The 16,756-nt window shown below is 41.3% G+C and overlaps 1 protein-coding gene across 1 annotated transcript in view; it reads right to left on the reverse strand.

Annotated features, from left to right (window-relative positions):
* LOC126266645 (nephrin-like) overlaps positions 1-16,756 on the reverse strand; it is a 336,835-nt gene that overhangs the window by 25,183 nt on the left and 294,896 nt on the right. Inside the window, exons 11-12 of the mRNA XM_049971078.1 lie at positions 5,546-5,669; positions 5,334-5,509 (exon numbers count right to left, since the gene is read on the reverse strand). Of these exons, the coding sequence (XP_049827035.1) occupies positions 5,334-5,509; positions 5,546-5,669 (300 nt within the window). The remainder of the gene's footprint in view (positions 1-5,333; positions 5,510-5,545; positions 5,670-16,756) is intronic.

Below are 16,756 nucleotides of genomic sequence, written 5' to 3' on the forward strand. Positions count from 1 at the left end.
GTATATGTAGGGCCAACTTGGACTTCTCAGTGCCGATGACCAGGGTATCAGAGACCAGTTACCACAGTTGTGAGCCACCTCGCCTCAGGAGAGAATACAACGCCTGTATTACACCATTCCCAACGGAATAAGAGCCTCCATCCAGTAGAGGGGGTTCATGCTGATACGTAGCTCGTACTGCTACGTTCTTTGTAAACCTGATTTCCAACACTTATATGTACTTTGCATTTTTGAATGTAAGTCCGAAAGTGATAAAAAAGTGTAAACATGATGATCTTTAATAAACACAGGTGGATCGAATACAGGAAACGTAGTGTGTTTCACGAGGACGCAAGCGCTGTATCCAGTGATGCGTGAGAACCTGCACCAGGTAGGCAAGCACTTACAGGCGTATACAGGCCGGCCCGTTCCTCTACCACCTTTGCAAAGAGGACAGAGAAACTCGTTTAGCCAAGCAGCTCTTCAGCGTGGTGCGCCTGTCTTATCTACTCACAGACCTGTGCACAAACTCAAACAAACCATGATCTTCAATATCAAAGAGAAATTTTTACTAGAGATAACAGATCCATAGCTACAGTTCTTTCATACGTCTTATTTCTTTGGTGGCTACTAGTTTTGGTGTCCCAGTGTTATTCTCAAGCACTCGTTCCCTTCAAATCATTCAATCTCCCGTGCATCAATCCGGTGTCAACACTACTAACAGTTAGATTAGCATCTGAAATCTTAGACAGTAATGGTAGAACACCGACTGGCCACTTCATGCAATATCACTCGACGTGGTCAGTGGAAAAGTCTATTGCTGTAAGTACGAGAAGGAGAGAGTGCTTTGAAATGGTCTTTTTTTCTTACCAAGTATCGCTGTGCTTAATAATTCACGTGAACGTGAAAAATATTTAACGTAGCTGTCTTGGAAACCATCAACAGATACATGTTTACAATATACTTTAATATTTTTCAGAGAAAGCTTACTGAAAAACATTATGTTATTATATTTAGGCAAATCCCACAGCACATACTACACTTACATCTTACAAGCGGACAACCAGACCTATTAATCCTGGATTTCGATGACTATGGTGTAGACGGACCTGTCCTGAGTAGCTTTTCATGTGGTTGACCCTAGACTCCAAGATATCCTGCCGATAATTTGTTATTTCTTCGAGTTTCATCGTATACAATATCATTAAATAGTAGATTTCATGCAAAAGTGCTCAGAAATAATGATTTTCGTCGCTGTAATTTCATTAATAAATCAATATTTACAGGGCACAGTCTTCAACTGTGAATTCAGTTTTTAATACTGATCGAAGTAGCCGCTAGTACCAACCGACGATATCGGATCATTTGCGGAACAAGGAGCGCTAACCGTCCCTGTGCAAAAAAAATGTTGAATAAAATTAGGCATTTCATCACAGCAGAGTATACTATAGCTGCATCATGAAAGATAATCTCGAGCGTTTACTTATGTATGCAAGAATAATTCGTTCAGTTTGGTCGAATATTTCAAAAAAGTGTTGACGCATTGACTCGTAAATTAAATATGTAGTTTTGACCTGCAGCACGAAATCAAGGAAGTTCATGAAAGTCCTCTACGAAGAATTTTTTTAAATCGGTCATTCTGCCGTATGTGGGACAAGATAAATCTCTTTACCGTTCTGATCTGTGGGGACGGCAGGTTGATCAGGCACTTTACGATCAGACCTTTCCAGATGAAAGAGAAAGATGCACCTGTACCGTAAAAATGATTGCACCCATGTCTATTACAGCTGATGGCATGTTCAAAGTTTTTCGAAAAACATTCGGAACGCTAAATACCAACAGAGCAATCGTTTCGATCGAAGATTCCGTAAAAATTCATTATTTAATTCTGCATCAGTTTAGTGCACCTACTTTCACAGGAATGATGAAATACGCGTGGTTTGCATCAAAGTTGATCGAAGAAAGAACAAACTTTCTGATTTAAATAGACGGTGTCGCTTCTAAAAAATCCGTGTGCTTGCAAGGCAGTAGCTCCATTACATGAGAGCGTGGTGTTCTACGAATCTGTGATTCGTCCGACTCTGCGACACACACTACTCAGAGTTCTGTTGTAGTACAATAAGCGTTCCGAGCAATAGGAAGATGATTCTGTTGTAATGATTGATTTATTAATGAAATAAGTAAATGAAAATCATTAGTTTGGAATAATTTTGCGTGGCATATACTATTTAATGATATTCCGTACGATGACACTGAAAAAAAGCTAAGTGGGCAGGATCTGAAAACATACTGTCAGTGTGGTATCCGTGAGACTTACTCACAGCGCTAAGCTCATTGATCGAAATACGTCTAAAGTTATAGATATATACGCATAAAATTACAGTATGGATATTCTCGGATACTAGAGGCCGTCGCATTAAAGGCCTTTAGCCACATGCGTGAGGCAATACTGACCCTACGGCTTATCTTAGAAGCTAGATTAAGGAAAGACAAACCTACGTTTCTAGCATTTGTAGACTTAGAGAAAGCTTTTGACAATGTTGGCTGGAACACTATTTTTTAAAAATCTGAAGGTGGAAGGGGTAAAATTATTTACAATTTGTATAGAAACCAAATCACAGTTATAAGAGTTGAGGGGCATGAAAGGGAAGCAGTGGTTGGGAAGGGAGTGAGACAGGGTTGTAGCCTCTCCCCGATGTTATTCAATCTGTATATTGAGCAAGCAGTGAAGGAAACAAAAGAAAATTAGGAGTAGGTTTTAAAATCCATGGAGAAGAAATAAAAACTTTAAGGTTCCCCGATGACATAGTAATTCTGTCAGAGAGAGCAAAGGACTTGGAAGAGCAGTTGAACGGAATGGATAGTGTCTTGAAAGGAGGATATAAGATGAACATCAACAAAAGCAAAACGAGGATACTGGAATGTAGCCGAATTAAGTCGGGTGATGTTTAGAGTATTAGATTAGGAAATGAGACACTTGAAGTAGTAAAGGAGTTTTTCTATTTGGGGAGTAAAATAACTGATGACGGTCGAAGTAGAGAGAATATAAAATGTAGACTGGCAATGGCAAGGAAAGCGTTTCTGAAGAAGAGAAATTTGTTAACATCGAGTATAGATTTAAGTGTCAGGAAGTCGTTTCTGAAAGTATTTGTATGGAGTGTAGCCATGTATGGAAGTGAAACATGGACGATAAATAGTTTAGACAAGAAGAGAATAGAAGCTTTCGAAATGTGGTGCTACAGAAGAAAGCTGAAGATTAGATGGGTAGATCTCATAACTAATGAGGAGGTGTTGAATAGGATTGGGGAGAAGAGAAGCTTGTGGCACAACTTGACTAGAAGAAGGGATCGGTTGCTAGGACATGATCTGAGGCATCAAGGGATCACCAATTTAGTATTGGAGGGCATCGTGGAGGGTAAAAATCGTAGAGGGAGATCAAGAGATGAATACACCAAGCAGATTCAGACGGATGTAGGTTGCAGTATGTACTGGGAGATGAAGAAGCTTGCACAGGATAGAGTAGCATGGAGAGCTGCATCAAACCAGTCTCAAGACTGAATACCACAACAACAACAAGCCACATGCTAGGACTACAACATAACTTTGAGTTGACTGACGACTCCATAGAGTGCTGTATGCACAACGACCATATACGTGAAATTAGAAGGAAGGTCACGTTGGCCGTAATTTAAATGGTTTATTGACAGCAAAATCAATTTTCAATCACATAATGATCATCTCCAGTGCTATAGTGTACAAATTAAAACTCATAGGCCTTACAATACGTTAATAACTAAATTATTGTGATCGTTTCATAGCTCTGGTTAGTGATAATAACTTGACACCAGTACCTATGAGTTTTAATTTTTACACTACAGCAATGAAGATAATCATTATGTGATGGAAAATCGATTTTGCTGTCAATAAACAATCAAAATAAAAGCCAACGCTGACCTTCCTTCTAGTATCTTGGAGTTACCGAAATCCGTGCTTAAAACGTCTCATGGTCCCCTTGTAAGAGAGAATTAAGTGATGTTGTGATGACAGGAAATACACAGGGGCTCTCCCAACTCCTCGTCTAGCTCGGCTAACAGCGGTGCGGTGCCTGCCCTATAGTTCAGTTCTTTAATTTTGGCGGTTCGCGCATGCCCGCCCAGACGCGGGAGATTGCTGCGTTGCCAGTTGCAGGCGCCAAGAGAAGCAGCGCCACAGTTCGCAAACTTACGTTTAGGGGGGAGCGCTCAGTTTCTGAGTTTCTGAAGTAAAGGCACCACGGTAGCATTAACTATTTAACTGCTGCACAGAGGTGTTCCGCGCATTCCACGCTGTGCGCGATTTTATCAGCACTGCACTGCTCGCCTGTGCATACACATGGTGTTCCGACTGCTTTGACACACTCTATCATTCGATTTCACAAAAACTATTTGGCCCAAAAATTTGATTTTTACGCATCTTCTTGACTGATATCTTTCCCCCATAAATGACTTAATTTTGTTTCGATGTTCAAAGCAGTTATTGTGCAGCATTATTTGTAGTAAAGCAATGCACGAAATTTTGAAGAGTTTTCAGAGGTAAAAGTCCATACGGTATACTTTCCGTATGGTCTATTTTAGTTGCCAGTAAAAATTTCAAAAAATTACATTCAAAGGAATAAAATTCATGAAGTAAGACACTTCGATATTGTTTCTAAATAAAGAAAATACTACGCATCGAACAAGGTTTGAACTAAAAACCTTTTACAAAACAGCCAAACACTTTATCCATTATGTTAACACAGCTCATCATTCAATAAGTTTCCTGGAGCACTTTCAAACAGCACGCAAAATACCGACGAACACTGTTGGCATGGCTATGAATTATTCACGCTTCGTCGAAGTACAACAGGAAATAAACAATTACTTCTGTTCTTTATTGCGAAAAAGCGCTTAGTGAGAATGATACAAACACCTTTCCTTGCTAACGCCTGAATTAGGAGGCTTATTGCTTGTTTGGTTTAAATAATTAATAGAATATGAAGCAATTGGTATAAAGAAAGCTTTTTCCAAAACTTTCTATAAAAGGAAGACTGCTATCAAGACATTGCTTTTGTTGAATTACTTTATTTATCACTGAACGTTTCTAAAACCGGAGACCCTCGTCCGTGCTCTGCACTGCAGTCGAACTCTGGCAACGTCGTTCTCTGTTCATTGGCTGACTGTTTTGTGACGTGAGATGCGCAGAACGAACCTAAACTCGGCCGCCGTCGTAAATGACGCCCAATTTAATCAAAGTAACGGACCGAAGGTTCATGCCACTTCTATAATGTTTCCTGTGGAGTGTCGTTGTTAGTGCTGAAAGTAATAGGTGACACCGACCTGTCCTGCGCTCCGCGTCCCTGGAGGTGATCTCCTCGATGAGGACTGGCACGCTGCGGCCCTTGGCGTTGACGGCGTAGATGGCAGCCCAGAAGGTCAGGTCGGGCTCGAGGTCGGTGAGCACGAAGGAGGGGAAGTCGCTGGCGGTGAGGTTGAGGCGCGCGCCGGCGCCGGCGCTGGAGCTGGAAGCGGCGCCGGCTCTGGAGGCGGGCGCGGCGTGCAGCTCGAGCACGAAGTGCTGCGGCAGGCCGCCGTCGAAGCCCGGCTGGCACACCACCTCCACGGAGGACGCCGTCTGGTTCCACAGCGAGCAGTTGCGCACCGGGAACGGCCGGCCTGCGGCACCACGACAGTCTCACACGGCAGCTCGCCAGCGGAGGGCGCGAGGCTTTGGTGGCACGTAACAGCTGTGGCAGGGACTAAGAGGGGCAGCAAGTTGCGATAGCTGCTGCCGAGACTTTTACTCACCCCAGTCACAGGAACCACAAATACTGAGCGGAGATGGAAAACTTTCTAAACCTCCTGTACCTGGAGGATGACCAACAATGTACCTCTTTTTGCAAATCAGTGAATTCTAGACAAAAAAACTGAGATGGTGTACGAACTCTGCTGCTCACCGCTATACCACAAAATTGTCTGTTACAGTACCTATCTTTTCCGTGGTACTTCCCTATGTCTCCTTCCTTGGGGCTTGAAATTTCTAGCCTTTAACGGGAGTTAGTCAATCGTTTGTAAGTGTTGGTTCCATTTCCTTCTATAAGCTAGAATTTTACCATTTAAACTAATTTTTTTAGTTTTTCTCTTGTATACTGACTCTTTAGTCTTTTATTGTGCTGCCTTTAACTCTTCTTAGGAATTTCATTTCTTGTGCCTCAGTGCCGCTTTCTTGACTTTTGGTAATCACTCAGGTGTCGCTCCCATAGACCAGGTTGAGGACTGCAACAGTTTTGTAAAATTTAATTTGAGAAGCTTTCATAGTTTGTTTTTAAAGCTTTTTGTTGATTGTTCCACACACCTGCCTGAGTTTACTAAGATTAGTTTCTATATCTTTTCTGTTGTCTTATTCACCACTGGTATAAAAATAAAATCAATATTTTATTAAGAACATTCTAACTGTCATACCAAGTGACTGACTGGTTCTACGTGCCAGTAAGAAAGTTTTGTACAAGTAGACTCTTGCAGAGAAGGAAACAGCAACCAGTCACCTTTAATAACGCTGTTTATTTGCACAAATAGCACGCCAATACCGGTTTGAAATGTGACAGGTTCATCACCAGACGGCCGTTTTAGTTTACAAAACTTGTGATGTTATTTACATTAGTAGTTGCCTTTTCTATTTCCAACAATTAACGTAAATAGCAAGAAATGTAATATATATATTAACGGTCGTTTGTAGATATACTACCGAGATCGGAACCGGTAATGGCGCTATTTGTGTAAATAAATAGCATTATTGGCGGTGACTAGCTGTTCTTTTTTCTTTCCAAGAACCATCTTATGTTTTCTGGACGGCCACAGTCAGTATTCGACAATATACCAGGAAGACAGTTTTTATTGCAAGTTTCATTAATCCTGATACACTACCTTTTATTTGCCGTAGTACAAGTACAGCAATACAGCATACGTTATTAAAGGGTAGAACTCCAGTAAACAGATAATCACAGCTCGAACATTTTAAATTTTGGAACTCCAGAGGGAAGAACAGCTTTGCGAGAAGGCCATCCACTATCTACTAACAAATGTTTGAAAGTCTTTCTCCATTGTTTTGCACCTAGGCCAACTCTATAGAGACATGCAACAGAGTACTGAGCAAGTAGAACTGAAAACTCATTCTTTTGGAAAAAAGGTGCTTAGAATGCTTTCCATTTCCACTCTTCAGATATCATGGAGAAGTCTACGAAATAACAATTTCAGTTCGTCTTCAGAACTGATAGAAATCAGAATGCAAATAACTTAGCAATAATTCTGTACAGCTCACAGCAATATTAAAATTTTTCTTTAGTGTAGCGTTGTCACAACATAAGAGGACGCAGCAGTTCACTCACAAGCACACTTGGAAAAGCACACTGTGAACGGAGATGAGCGAGGTGTGTACCTCCTTGTTGCGTATGTAAGCTATTCTACTGTGACACTACACACATATTTGACAAATTATTTTTAACAAACAGAATCCGTAAAAGCGCAGTTTCAATTATGTATTTAAAACTATAGCCGCAATACATCTTTCGGGTATTCACTCGAGTTGCTGAACACGAGAAAGCGTAATATTAATCAGTCACACCGAGAAAACCGGAGAGATCACAGGATAAATCATTAGAAGAGTACGACTTTACGCCAAAGGTTTAAACAACAAAATTTTGTAGTTGTTTAAAATTACATACAGTACAACACTGAATAAAAGTCATTTCAGTTGAGCAGCCCGACTACAGAACCAAAGAAGTATCGACAGTACTTGAAAACTATCGACAACTTGAAATTAGTTAATGACATTTCAGTTTATTACTGATGTCTGTAAGAATGAGTATTAAAACAAAGAACTGAAAGTACGCAGAGACTCGTATGGTGCAACTGCTTCAGTTTCTGACCAGTTAACGGCATCTAACGGTATGTCTGGTGTCTTGGTAGGCTGACCGTCTGCTCCCTGTACAGTTCCTTGTTGTCAGTTGTACTCTACCCAACGCTCAGTGCGATCTCATTGGCGGCCACTAAGCAGCAGGTGCACTCCAAACGTCGAACACTCACGGGGTCTTCATGACATTCCACATATTAAGCGATGGATTCATACAGGGTATGGAAAGGTATGGTCAAACTTCTACGAAAAATTACAGGCAGAAACCATGACAGAATAAATTTCCTTCATTTCTGTCACTGATCACAAACGTTTTGGTCCTTAGAGTAGCGGTTTCGGTTATCAATGATCATTTTCAGATCTGCAGCAAAACGTGCGAAATGAAATACAACTAGTGGACAGATTATGTCTTAATACAATAAAATGAGCCATAACAAATAATGATTACTTGCATGGCTGTGGAAACATACGCTTAAAACTTAAAGCGGCATACCTGTTTTATAACGTGTCCTAATGTAATAAAACCATAGTGGCATCGGCACAAAACAAGCTTAGCGAGGTCTGACATATTTAAACTATGGTGTAAACTAGGCCCCAGTGCTTGTGGGGTCGTACTGTCAGTCGTGCTACTGTTCATAACAAATTGTACAGTACAGGTAAAAGGACATGGCTAAGTGACAATACATGATCTGAGATGCCCTCGTGGTTATATTACGCAAAAATAATAACATACACAACAACAAGCTTACGGAGCTTATAACATAATATAAGGCTGATAGAATAACTAAGGAAGGAGCGAAAAAGTTTAAACACCGACTAAAGTAAGTAATCAGCCCCGAGAGTGAGACATAGGCGAGAAATCAGAGGGCCCCACACACCCCACAAAACGCTGTTCCAACAAAAGTATAAGAAAATATTGTAACTCACTTAATAATGTTATTTGTTAAAAGAAATATACTACGTAAACAGACAAGGGAAAACCGTTAGTGTGGACCTAAAAGCGTCAGAAAATGGAGAAAATATGTGGTACACTCTACACTGTGTAACGACAGGACAAGATATACCGGGTGATCAAAAAGTCAGTATAAATTTGAAAACTGAATAAATCACGGAATAATGTAGATAGAGAGGTACAAATTGACACACATGTTTGTAATGACATGGGGTTTATTAGAACCAAAAAAATACAAACGTTCAAAAAATGTCCGACAGATGGCGCTTCATGTGATCAGAATATCAGCAATTAGCATAACGAAGAAAGACAAAGCAAAGATGATGTTCTCTACAGGAAATGTTCAATATATCCACCATCATTCCTCAACAATAGCTGTAGTCGAGGAATAATGTTGTGAACAGCAGTGTAAAGCATGTCCAGAGTTGTGGGTGAGGCATTGGCGTCAGATGTTGTCTTTCAGCATCCCTAGATGTGTTGGTCGATCACGATACACTTGCGACTTCAGGTAACCCCAAAACCAATAATCGCACGGACTGAGATCTGGGGACCTGGGAGACCAAGCATGACGAAAGTGGCACCTGAGCACACGATCGTCACCAAAGGACTTACGCAAGAGATCTTTCACGCGTCTAGCAGTACTTTGTATGTTTTTTGGTTCTAATAAAACCTCATGTCATTCAAAGCATGTGTGTCAATTTTTACCTCTCTATCTACATTATTCCGTGGATATTAAGTTTCCAAATTTATACTGACTTTTTGATCACCCAGTACATACGAGAGGGGTTCGATCGATAACGTACCTCCCAAATTCTGTAAGTCCCTCCAGATCCTCGAGAGCCATGCACTCCGCCTCGCCTTCCATATACACCTCCCATCCCCTATGCAGATCCTCTACAAACTGATTCCTTTCCCGCATCTGCTCCTATTCCTCGAACATATCCGCATACTCTACACCTCCCGGAGCCTTGATCCCCCACATCTCCTGTTTGCTCCTCTCCTCTCCAACCCCCGCCCTCTGCCGCGCCTTCACTGTTGTGTCCAACCCGCCCTCCATCTCTACACCCTTCATTCCCTTTGTCAAGGTGGCTTCCGTCAACGCTTCCTCCCGGATGATGCCCTCTCTCCCTTCATTTATATTTATCCCTCCTATCAACCCTAATCCTCACCCCCTCCTTTTCTTTATCCTTTTCCTGGGCTCCCTCTTCCCCTCCCCCCTTCCCCCCTGCATTCTGTTTTTCCCTGTCTACTATCTCTCTCCCTCCCTTCTCTCTCCTGAGGCCTTCCTTCCTCTGCCTTTCCCCATTCCCTCTCGCGTCTGCCCTGCTCCCCCGTTGTGAGTCATCTCCCTTTTACGTTTCACTCCCCCCCCCCCCCCACCACCACCACGCCTTTCGTTTTTCCTCTCCTCGCCCCTCTTTCTTTCCCCTTCATCTGTCCAGGTCCCCCCTCCCATCTGCCCTTGTCTGTGGTGTGTCATCTTCGTGCTATCCTTTTAGTGCAGTGTTCCCAGTGATTGATAGTGTTGTGCGTCTTTTCCGAAGTGTTGCAAATGGACATCATGCTGCTGCAGGGTGTGATTGTCTTTTATATCACTTGTGAACAGAATCCAGACTGTCACCATTAGTTTTATGTTTTAACTTTCCACAATTTTCCGCCGCTTTACATTTTATGTCACCGTTTTATCACCTGTGTTTATAGTCTCTTATCTTCCTATGTTTTAAAAATTCTGTAGGCTGAAGAGCGGAGTACTAAGCTGCTGCCAGCCCGCCCCCTTCGGGGGAAATCGAAATCCAATAAAGGGAAAGAGGAAGATTGATAATGTAGATCAGTTTTAAGTAAAGCAAAGTAAGCTGTGAATACAAAATTATGTTGCCGTTGAGCACTTTTGCTGGCTTCTCCGTTTTACTTTTATAAATTTGAAGCTCTTCCGATAAATCCCAAACACGGCCTTCTTGTGGTCTGTGGAGAATATGCACGGTTTCATCAATACGTTCTTTAGTACGGCCGATTTTTATTACTTGGCTGTTAATGCCACTTATTCCCTATATTAAAACAATGGCCAATGTATTACTTACCACAATTATTACACTCTTGTATACATCAGAACCGTCATATTTGTTACGTACACTTCTCAGCTTACGTTTTACGCCAAATTGTAGGGTGCTGTTAACTTGAAAATCGAATCGGCGTTTAGATTTTCTAAAACATTTCCCTGTTTACTGGGACATATTGCTGTGGAAATTCTTCAGATGGTTTTCATTGTTTCCTTATTACTAACATTTCCTGGCTGCGTGTGCAGTTGATTACTATTTGTTTTCTGTTTCTGTAGCCTGTTGTACGGGCGCATAACATCATTTAACGATAAAAAAAACATTGTTTCCAGATCCTTGAAAGTAATAACATTTCGCTATGGCAAATATTATTGTTTTAGGACGTGATCTGTCCACTAGTTGTATTTCATGTAACAAATGTACCAGACGCCACCGGTCGGTAATAGTGTTATAATTAATATAAATGACGTGCACTCTGCCAACCAATTTTATGTGCCACAGCATGTGAATGTTCCTGTATTTAGATGGGTTACTCCTGTAACCGAAATATCAGGTTCGTTATGGTACATTTAATGTTGACTAGATAGGATGAAAAAGATTTGCAATCGTGAAATAGTAAATTAGTATTATTAGCGTTAAAGATCTGAAGATGGTTCTAGATGAAACTAAACGGTCATATGAATAAACATTTTGCAGTCAAGGCGGATTATAAGTAACATTGGAATTTATTTTGGTGGAGATTTGATACACGCTGACTTTCACTTCATTCTGTACTTCCGCTTTAGTCGAGTTTTTGCTAATAGCAGTAATTGTACTTCACTAGCATCGTATTTATGAATTACTGGCATCTTTTGCTGAATTTCTGGGATATTTAATTCAGTGTCAGGTTAAACATCGGTGCTCGTTTGCGTACCAGAAAGTTTAAAGTCCGTTTGTCATTTTGAGAGGAGTTGAGATATGTTGTCTTCGGAAATCATCCATAGTTTTGTTGGATGACTGCAATGATTTTTGAGTTCTTTTAAGACTTTTTTTAAAAATGGGTAGACATAATTCTGAGTTTAAAAGTTCTTCAAATTTCAAGCAGTTTCTTTCCAATTTGCTTCTGCCATTTGTCTGTTTTCTTTTAATATTGAGCCGGCTGCGGTGGTCTAGCGGTTCAGGCGCTCAGTCCGGAACCGCGCGACTACTACGGTCGCAGGTTCGAATCCTGCCTCTGGCATGGATGTGTGTGATGTCCTTAGGTTAATCAGGTTGAAGTAGCTCTAAGATCTAGGGGACTGATGACCACAGATGTTAAGTCCCATAGTGCTCAGAGCCATTTGAATCATTTTAATATTGATGTTTATGAACAGAAAGTAATACAAAACTGAGACGTCATAAACTGTTATTTACTTGTACCACGTGATCTTGTCGATCCATCTTCGTTTTGCTAGTCAAGACTGTTCAAGTAAGAAATAAATTTAACTTTCGCAATTTTATTTTAACACGTCAGCAATGGTTCCACGTGGTAACTGAGAAAGTGATATATATATATATATATATATATATATATATATATATATATATATATATATATATATATTAATAAAAGCCTATCACATGTTGTATTTCGGTTTTATTTGACAGGTTTTTTTTTGCGAAGTTTACTTCAGAAGAAAAGTTCCATCGTCAAAGTTAGCAAGATTTGCACAGTCAAGACTATACGTCACAAACTGGCTGCAGCTTATGCACTTGTAGGATGTTATGTTGTTGTAAAAATGGGAAAACATATAACACGTTGTAAGAAACAAACCACAGCACTGTAAAATATCAATATATTACGCCATTGTTTTTCATTGGTGGTGCATGCTGAAATTCCCCAGATATTTTTTCATGGTGCAAATATATTGTTAACAAATAGGAATATATAAAAGATGACAATAATGATTCCGTTTGACTAAAGATATTTGATAAAAGTAGTTCTGTCTTGTGTACATGACATACTAGGCAAACAATATTTCTGCCAAAGGCTGTAAGCCTCTTACTACCACTAGAAATTAAATTGTTATCAAGAAGAGAATAGAGAGTGATTTACAATTAATTTGTATCACCAGTTTATCCTGAAGGAACTGATGAAAATACTATGAAATATTAACCATTACCATGGTACTTCAGCCCTCCTCTTCCGCACACTGCAATTGAAACCCCTCGTTGGAAGTCGGTATTCTCGATGCCATGCATTATTCGAAAAGAGGCGAAATGGCGACTCACTGGTCGACAATTCGACAATAAATCCCTCCATTTAGATACTGTCCAGTTTCTGTGTTTTGGGCCATTTAATACATGCAGGTACGTGTCCTGTCAATACTGGTCTTTTTGCCAGCTACCCGACTCCAAATGTGCACGTTCCTTCGAAATTTTCGCGGATGATATAGACCTGCATTTAGCATCAGCTGCAATTTCTGGGGAGTTTTTACCCGCCTGTAACTGACAATGCATAGCAATTGTCTTCGATCCTTGTTATTCGGATCGTTTATTACTGTTATTATATTACATTATATGGCTGCGACTGGTACACAATTACTTGTAGGTACACAGTCTGCGCTGATACACCAAGAAATCGGGATACGTCACCAACCACGTCCAAACAAGATAGCTCCTTTCGGCCGTTTTGTCATGTCTTCACTATACCATTCTTACTAAGCTAATTTCGTTCAGTCGACTGGCACATGGTTTATGTCAGCGGTGGAGATCCACACTCCCACCTAGTACACGCCCTACACCTTCGACAGCGCTCCAGCGACTGGTCTATCCTCTTAAGGTGGTTACTAACATGGCCGTTATCTGTAGTGCGTTCAGTGCAGAATGGTGGTCATTGTCGCTGACTGCCATATTGTAGGTTGACAATTCAAATCCGCACCTTCGGTTCCCCTGCAGTTACTCAGTATTTATCGTTTGTGAAGGTTTCCTGAAATATTTTATGTTTATATCGTTCACGTGTTTTGCAACGTTCGATGTTACTATCAATAACTACATGGTAGAATATTCGTGCTTTGTATAAATACCTGCACTCTGCCTGTAGGATTTCAGCTCTGATATGGCTGTACGTTCGTACCAGTGATAAACGTGCTTTCCTTGTCGAGTGTAGAACTTCAACGGCTACCGTGCCTTCTGATTTGCGCTTCATTGAGGTTTCGACGTGAGAGTGATTGATGGAGACGCTGGGTGCTTCAAAACTTCTACATACCGTGTTTCCAATCATGCAACGTAGAAGCTGTCGCCTAAACGTGCAGAAACAGGAATGCAAGTAGTACATCATTCCTAAGATCCGTACATTCAGGATACAGATGGATTCAAAAGAGTAGTAAGTCATATGCATCTCAGACATACATCAGTGCTTTCAGGAGAAGCATCTCAGGACCCGACGAAATGGCTAACACGATTAACCGAGTCGCCAAATACAACAGGTGTGATGACAAAATGTGTTTGTCAAATGACTGGTCAAAGCTCAACAGTGGTTCGATAACGATGAAGAAAAGATAAATAGCTAGGACAAATTATAGGCCGAACTCAAGGAAACGCTTGGCAACAATCAGCAGCAAGCACAATTAGCAGAACAAAAACGATAAAACATGATCAAACTTCATAAGGAAAAGTTCATACAGAATTTTTTAGTGCTATTCCACATCGTTAATCCGATCATGCCAGAAGCGGAAAAAATACCTGTACAAAGCTCTTCTACTGAAGTATACCACAACGATAGCGTGATTCCAGCGAATAGAAGAAACAGCAAAGAGTGAGTGGTTATGGGATAGGTGCCGTTCTACTTCAGGTTCAGGAAGCTGCTGAATAAGTGGTAGCTTGTGGTTCCAAAGTACTATTGACAACCGAGGGCAATCAACAAGTTACAGCCATAATTATTCGCCAAATCAATCACCGTTGTGATCTCCTTCCGCTATGCTGGCTAAGCAGCCCGATGGATCCGTTGGGTCGAGTGGTGAGATGAATACTGAGGTTTCACAGTGATATACGGAATCGGATGCAAACCGAGGACGCCGACTGTCTTTCAAAGAATCCCTTGACATAATACAGCGACGTTTAACTCTCAGTCAACGCTACAGTAAACGTCATTACTGCTAAACAGAGGAAAGATCCAGCGCTAATGAAAACTATAGAAGCCATGAAGGAGGAGGAACCGACCAAAGAAGAATTCCAGAAAATAAACGGAGCTTTGTACAAGAGGAATTGTGATTCAGTGGGGAGGAAATGGTAACTCATCACCTCGGTGCATTTATGATCAGTTATCCTGAGGAATTTCAACAACGCTCCAACATCTCGTCGCCAGGGTTTCCTGAAGACCCTAGGTAGAATCAGACGCATGTATCACTGGCGAGGCCTCTTCCGTTACACACAATCTTAGCCACTGTACAATATGCCAAAGGCGGAAACATGTTTCGCATTTACTTATGGGACTTCTGGTACCAAACCCACTTGAAGCAGTGCCATTCCATCGAATTGGAATCGACCTATTTGAGAGGTTCCTCCTTGGGAGGCGCCTCTTTGCGAGATTCCCGAAATCGGCAGGCGGGAATTGATGGATGACCGTCTGCTCTAACCAGCTCAACAGATAAGCTATAACCGAAGCCGTTCCGTCAGCCGAAAATTCGAAATTGCAAAGTTCCTTATAGAAGTCATCATTTTGAAGCACGGAACATGCGATCATCATTTTCTGTGAAAACATTTTCCAATCGAGACTAAAATCAATGACAAGTGTCTACCAACCATAGACGAATGGGCTCGCAGAGCGCCTTAATAAGACGTTTGCAGATAGACTCTAGATGTACGTTGATATCGAAGAGAGATAGATGGGTATAAATACTGCTTGTCATGACATTCGCGTACACCACAGTAAACAAGACGGGATTCTTCAGTTTCTCCCGGCGTATTGGTTGCTCGAACAGTCCACGGTTATACTTCCGGTTCATACTGTGACACTATGAACCGGCAGTATACCTGTGGACTGTTCGAGCAAGACAGTACGTGATTCCCACCAATTTTTCTGCTCCACGGCTACAGTTACTAGAATGTTACTCAGGATGACAAAATGAAACTCGTAATCACCATGATCTGACAAGCAAGGAATCAGGCTCACATACAGACGGAAGCTGGGCTGCCAGGAGAAAGTTCGAGAGCGGAATAACGCCAAGTACCAGGCAATAAGGTGCAGCCCGAGATACTTGGTACGGATTTTTACACCTGTGCGGGAAGAAGGACTATCGGAAGAGTTACTGATATGGTACTTTGGGCTGTATCGTATTCTTCGTTTCTTGTCAGACGTCACATATGCAGTCAAGCATTCTGACACTTTATCAAGTAAAGAAAAGCTCAGACTGATCGTGCATGACCTCTGTATGTAGCATTACCACAATGCAGAGGCACAGATCGGCGGTGTGAGGTCAATGACACAAATGACTCACTTGACGATGGCTTTGTTTCGGTACGAGGGCTAACTTCAATCCTCATCGTAGTGTAGAGGATGCAACAACACAGCCAGAAAGCCAGCACCTACCAGCGCTATCATACACAGGAACACTGAGAAGATCAAGATCTGGGGTGCTGTAGTCAGCTCCAGTGAGAACTTCTAAAAAAAGCGGTCAATGTTTCTCAGGAGAGGAGTCAATGTCATGAGCCATGGTGCATGCAGTAGCATGCTGTGTTTCATCAGCTAAAACCTGTCAATCAGCAATTGTTTGTTATTTAGAATGTATCATTTCTGGAAGTATCTTGAAATATATTATGTTTGTATCGTTCGTATACTGTGGAACATTCAGTGTCTGTATGAATACTAGTTTTCTAAGAGTCTAATATT

Source organism: Schistocerca gregaria, chromosome 1, assembly GCF_023897955.1.
Source record: "Schistocerca gregaria isolate iqSchGreg1 chromosome 1, iqSchGreg1.2, whole genome shotgun sequence".
Classification (NCBI taxonomy): Eukaryota; Metazoa; Arthropoda; class Insecta; order Orthoptera; family Acrididae; genus Schistocerca; species Schistocerca gregaria.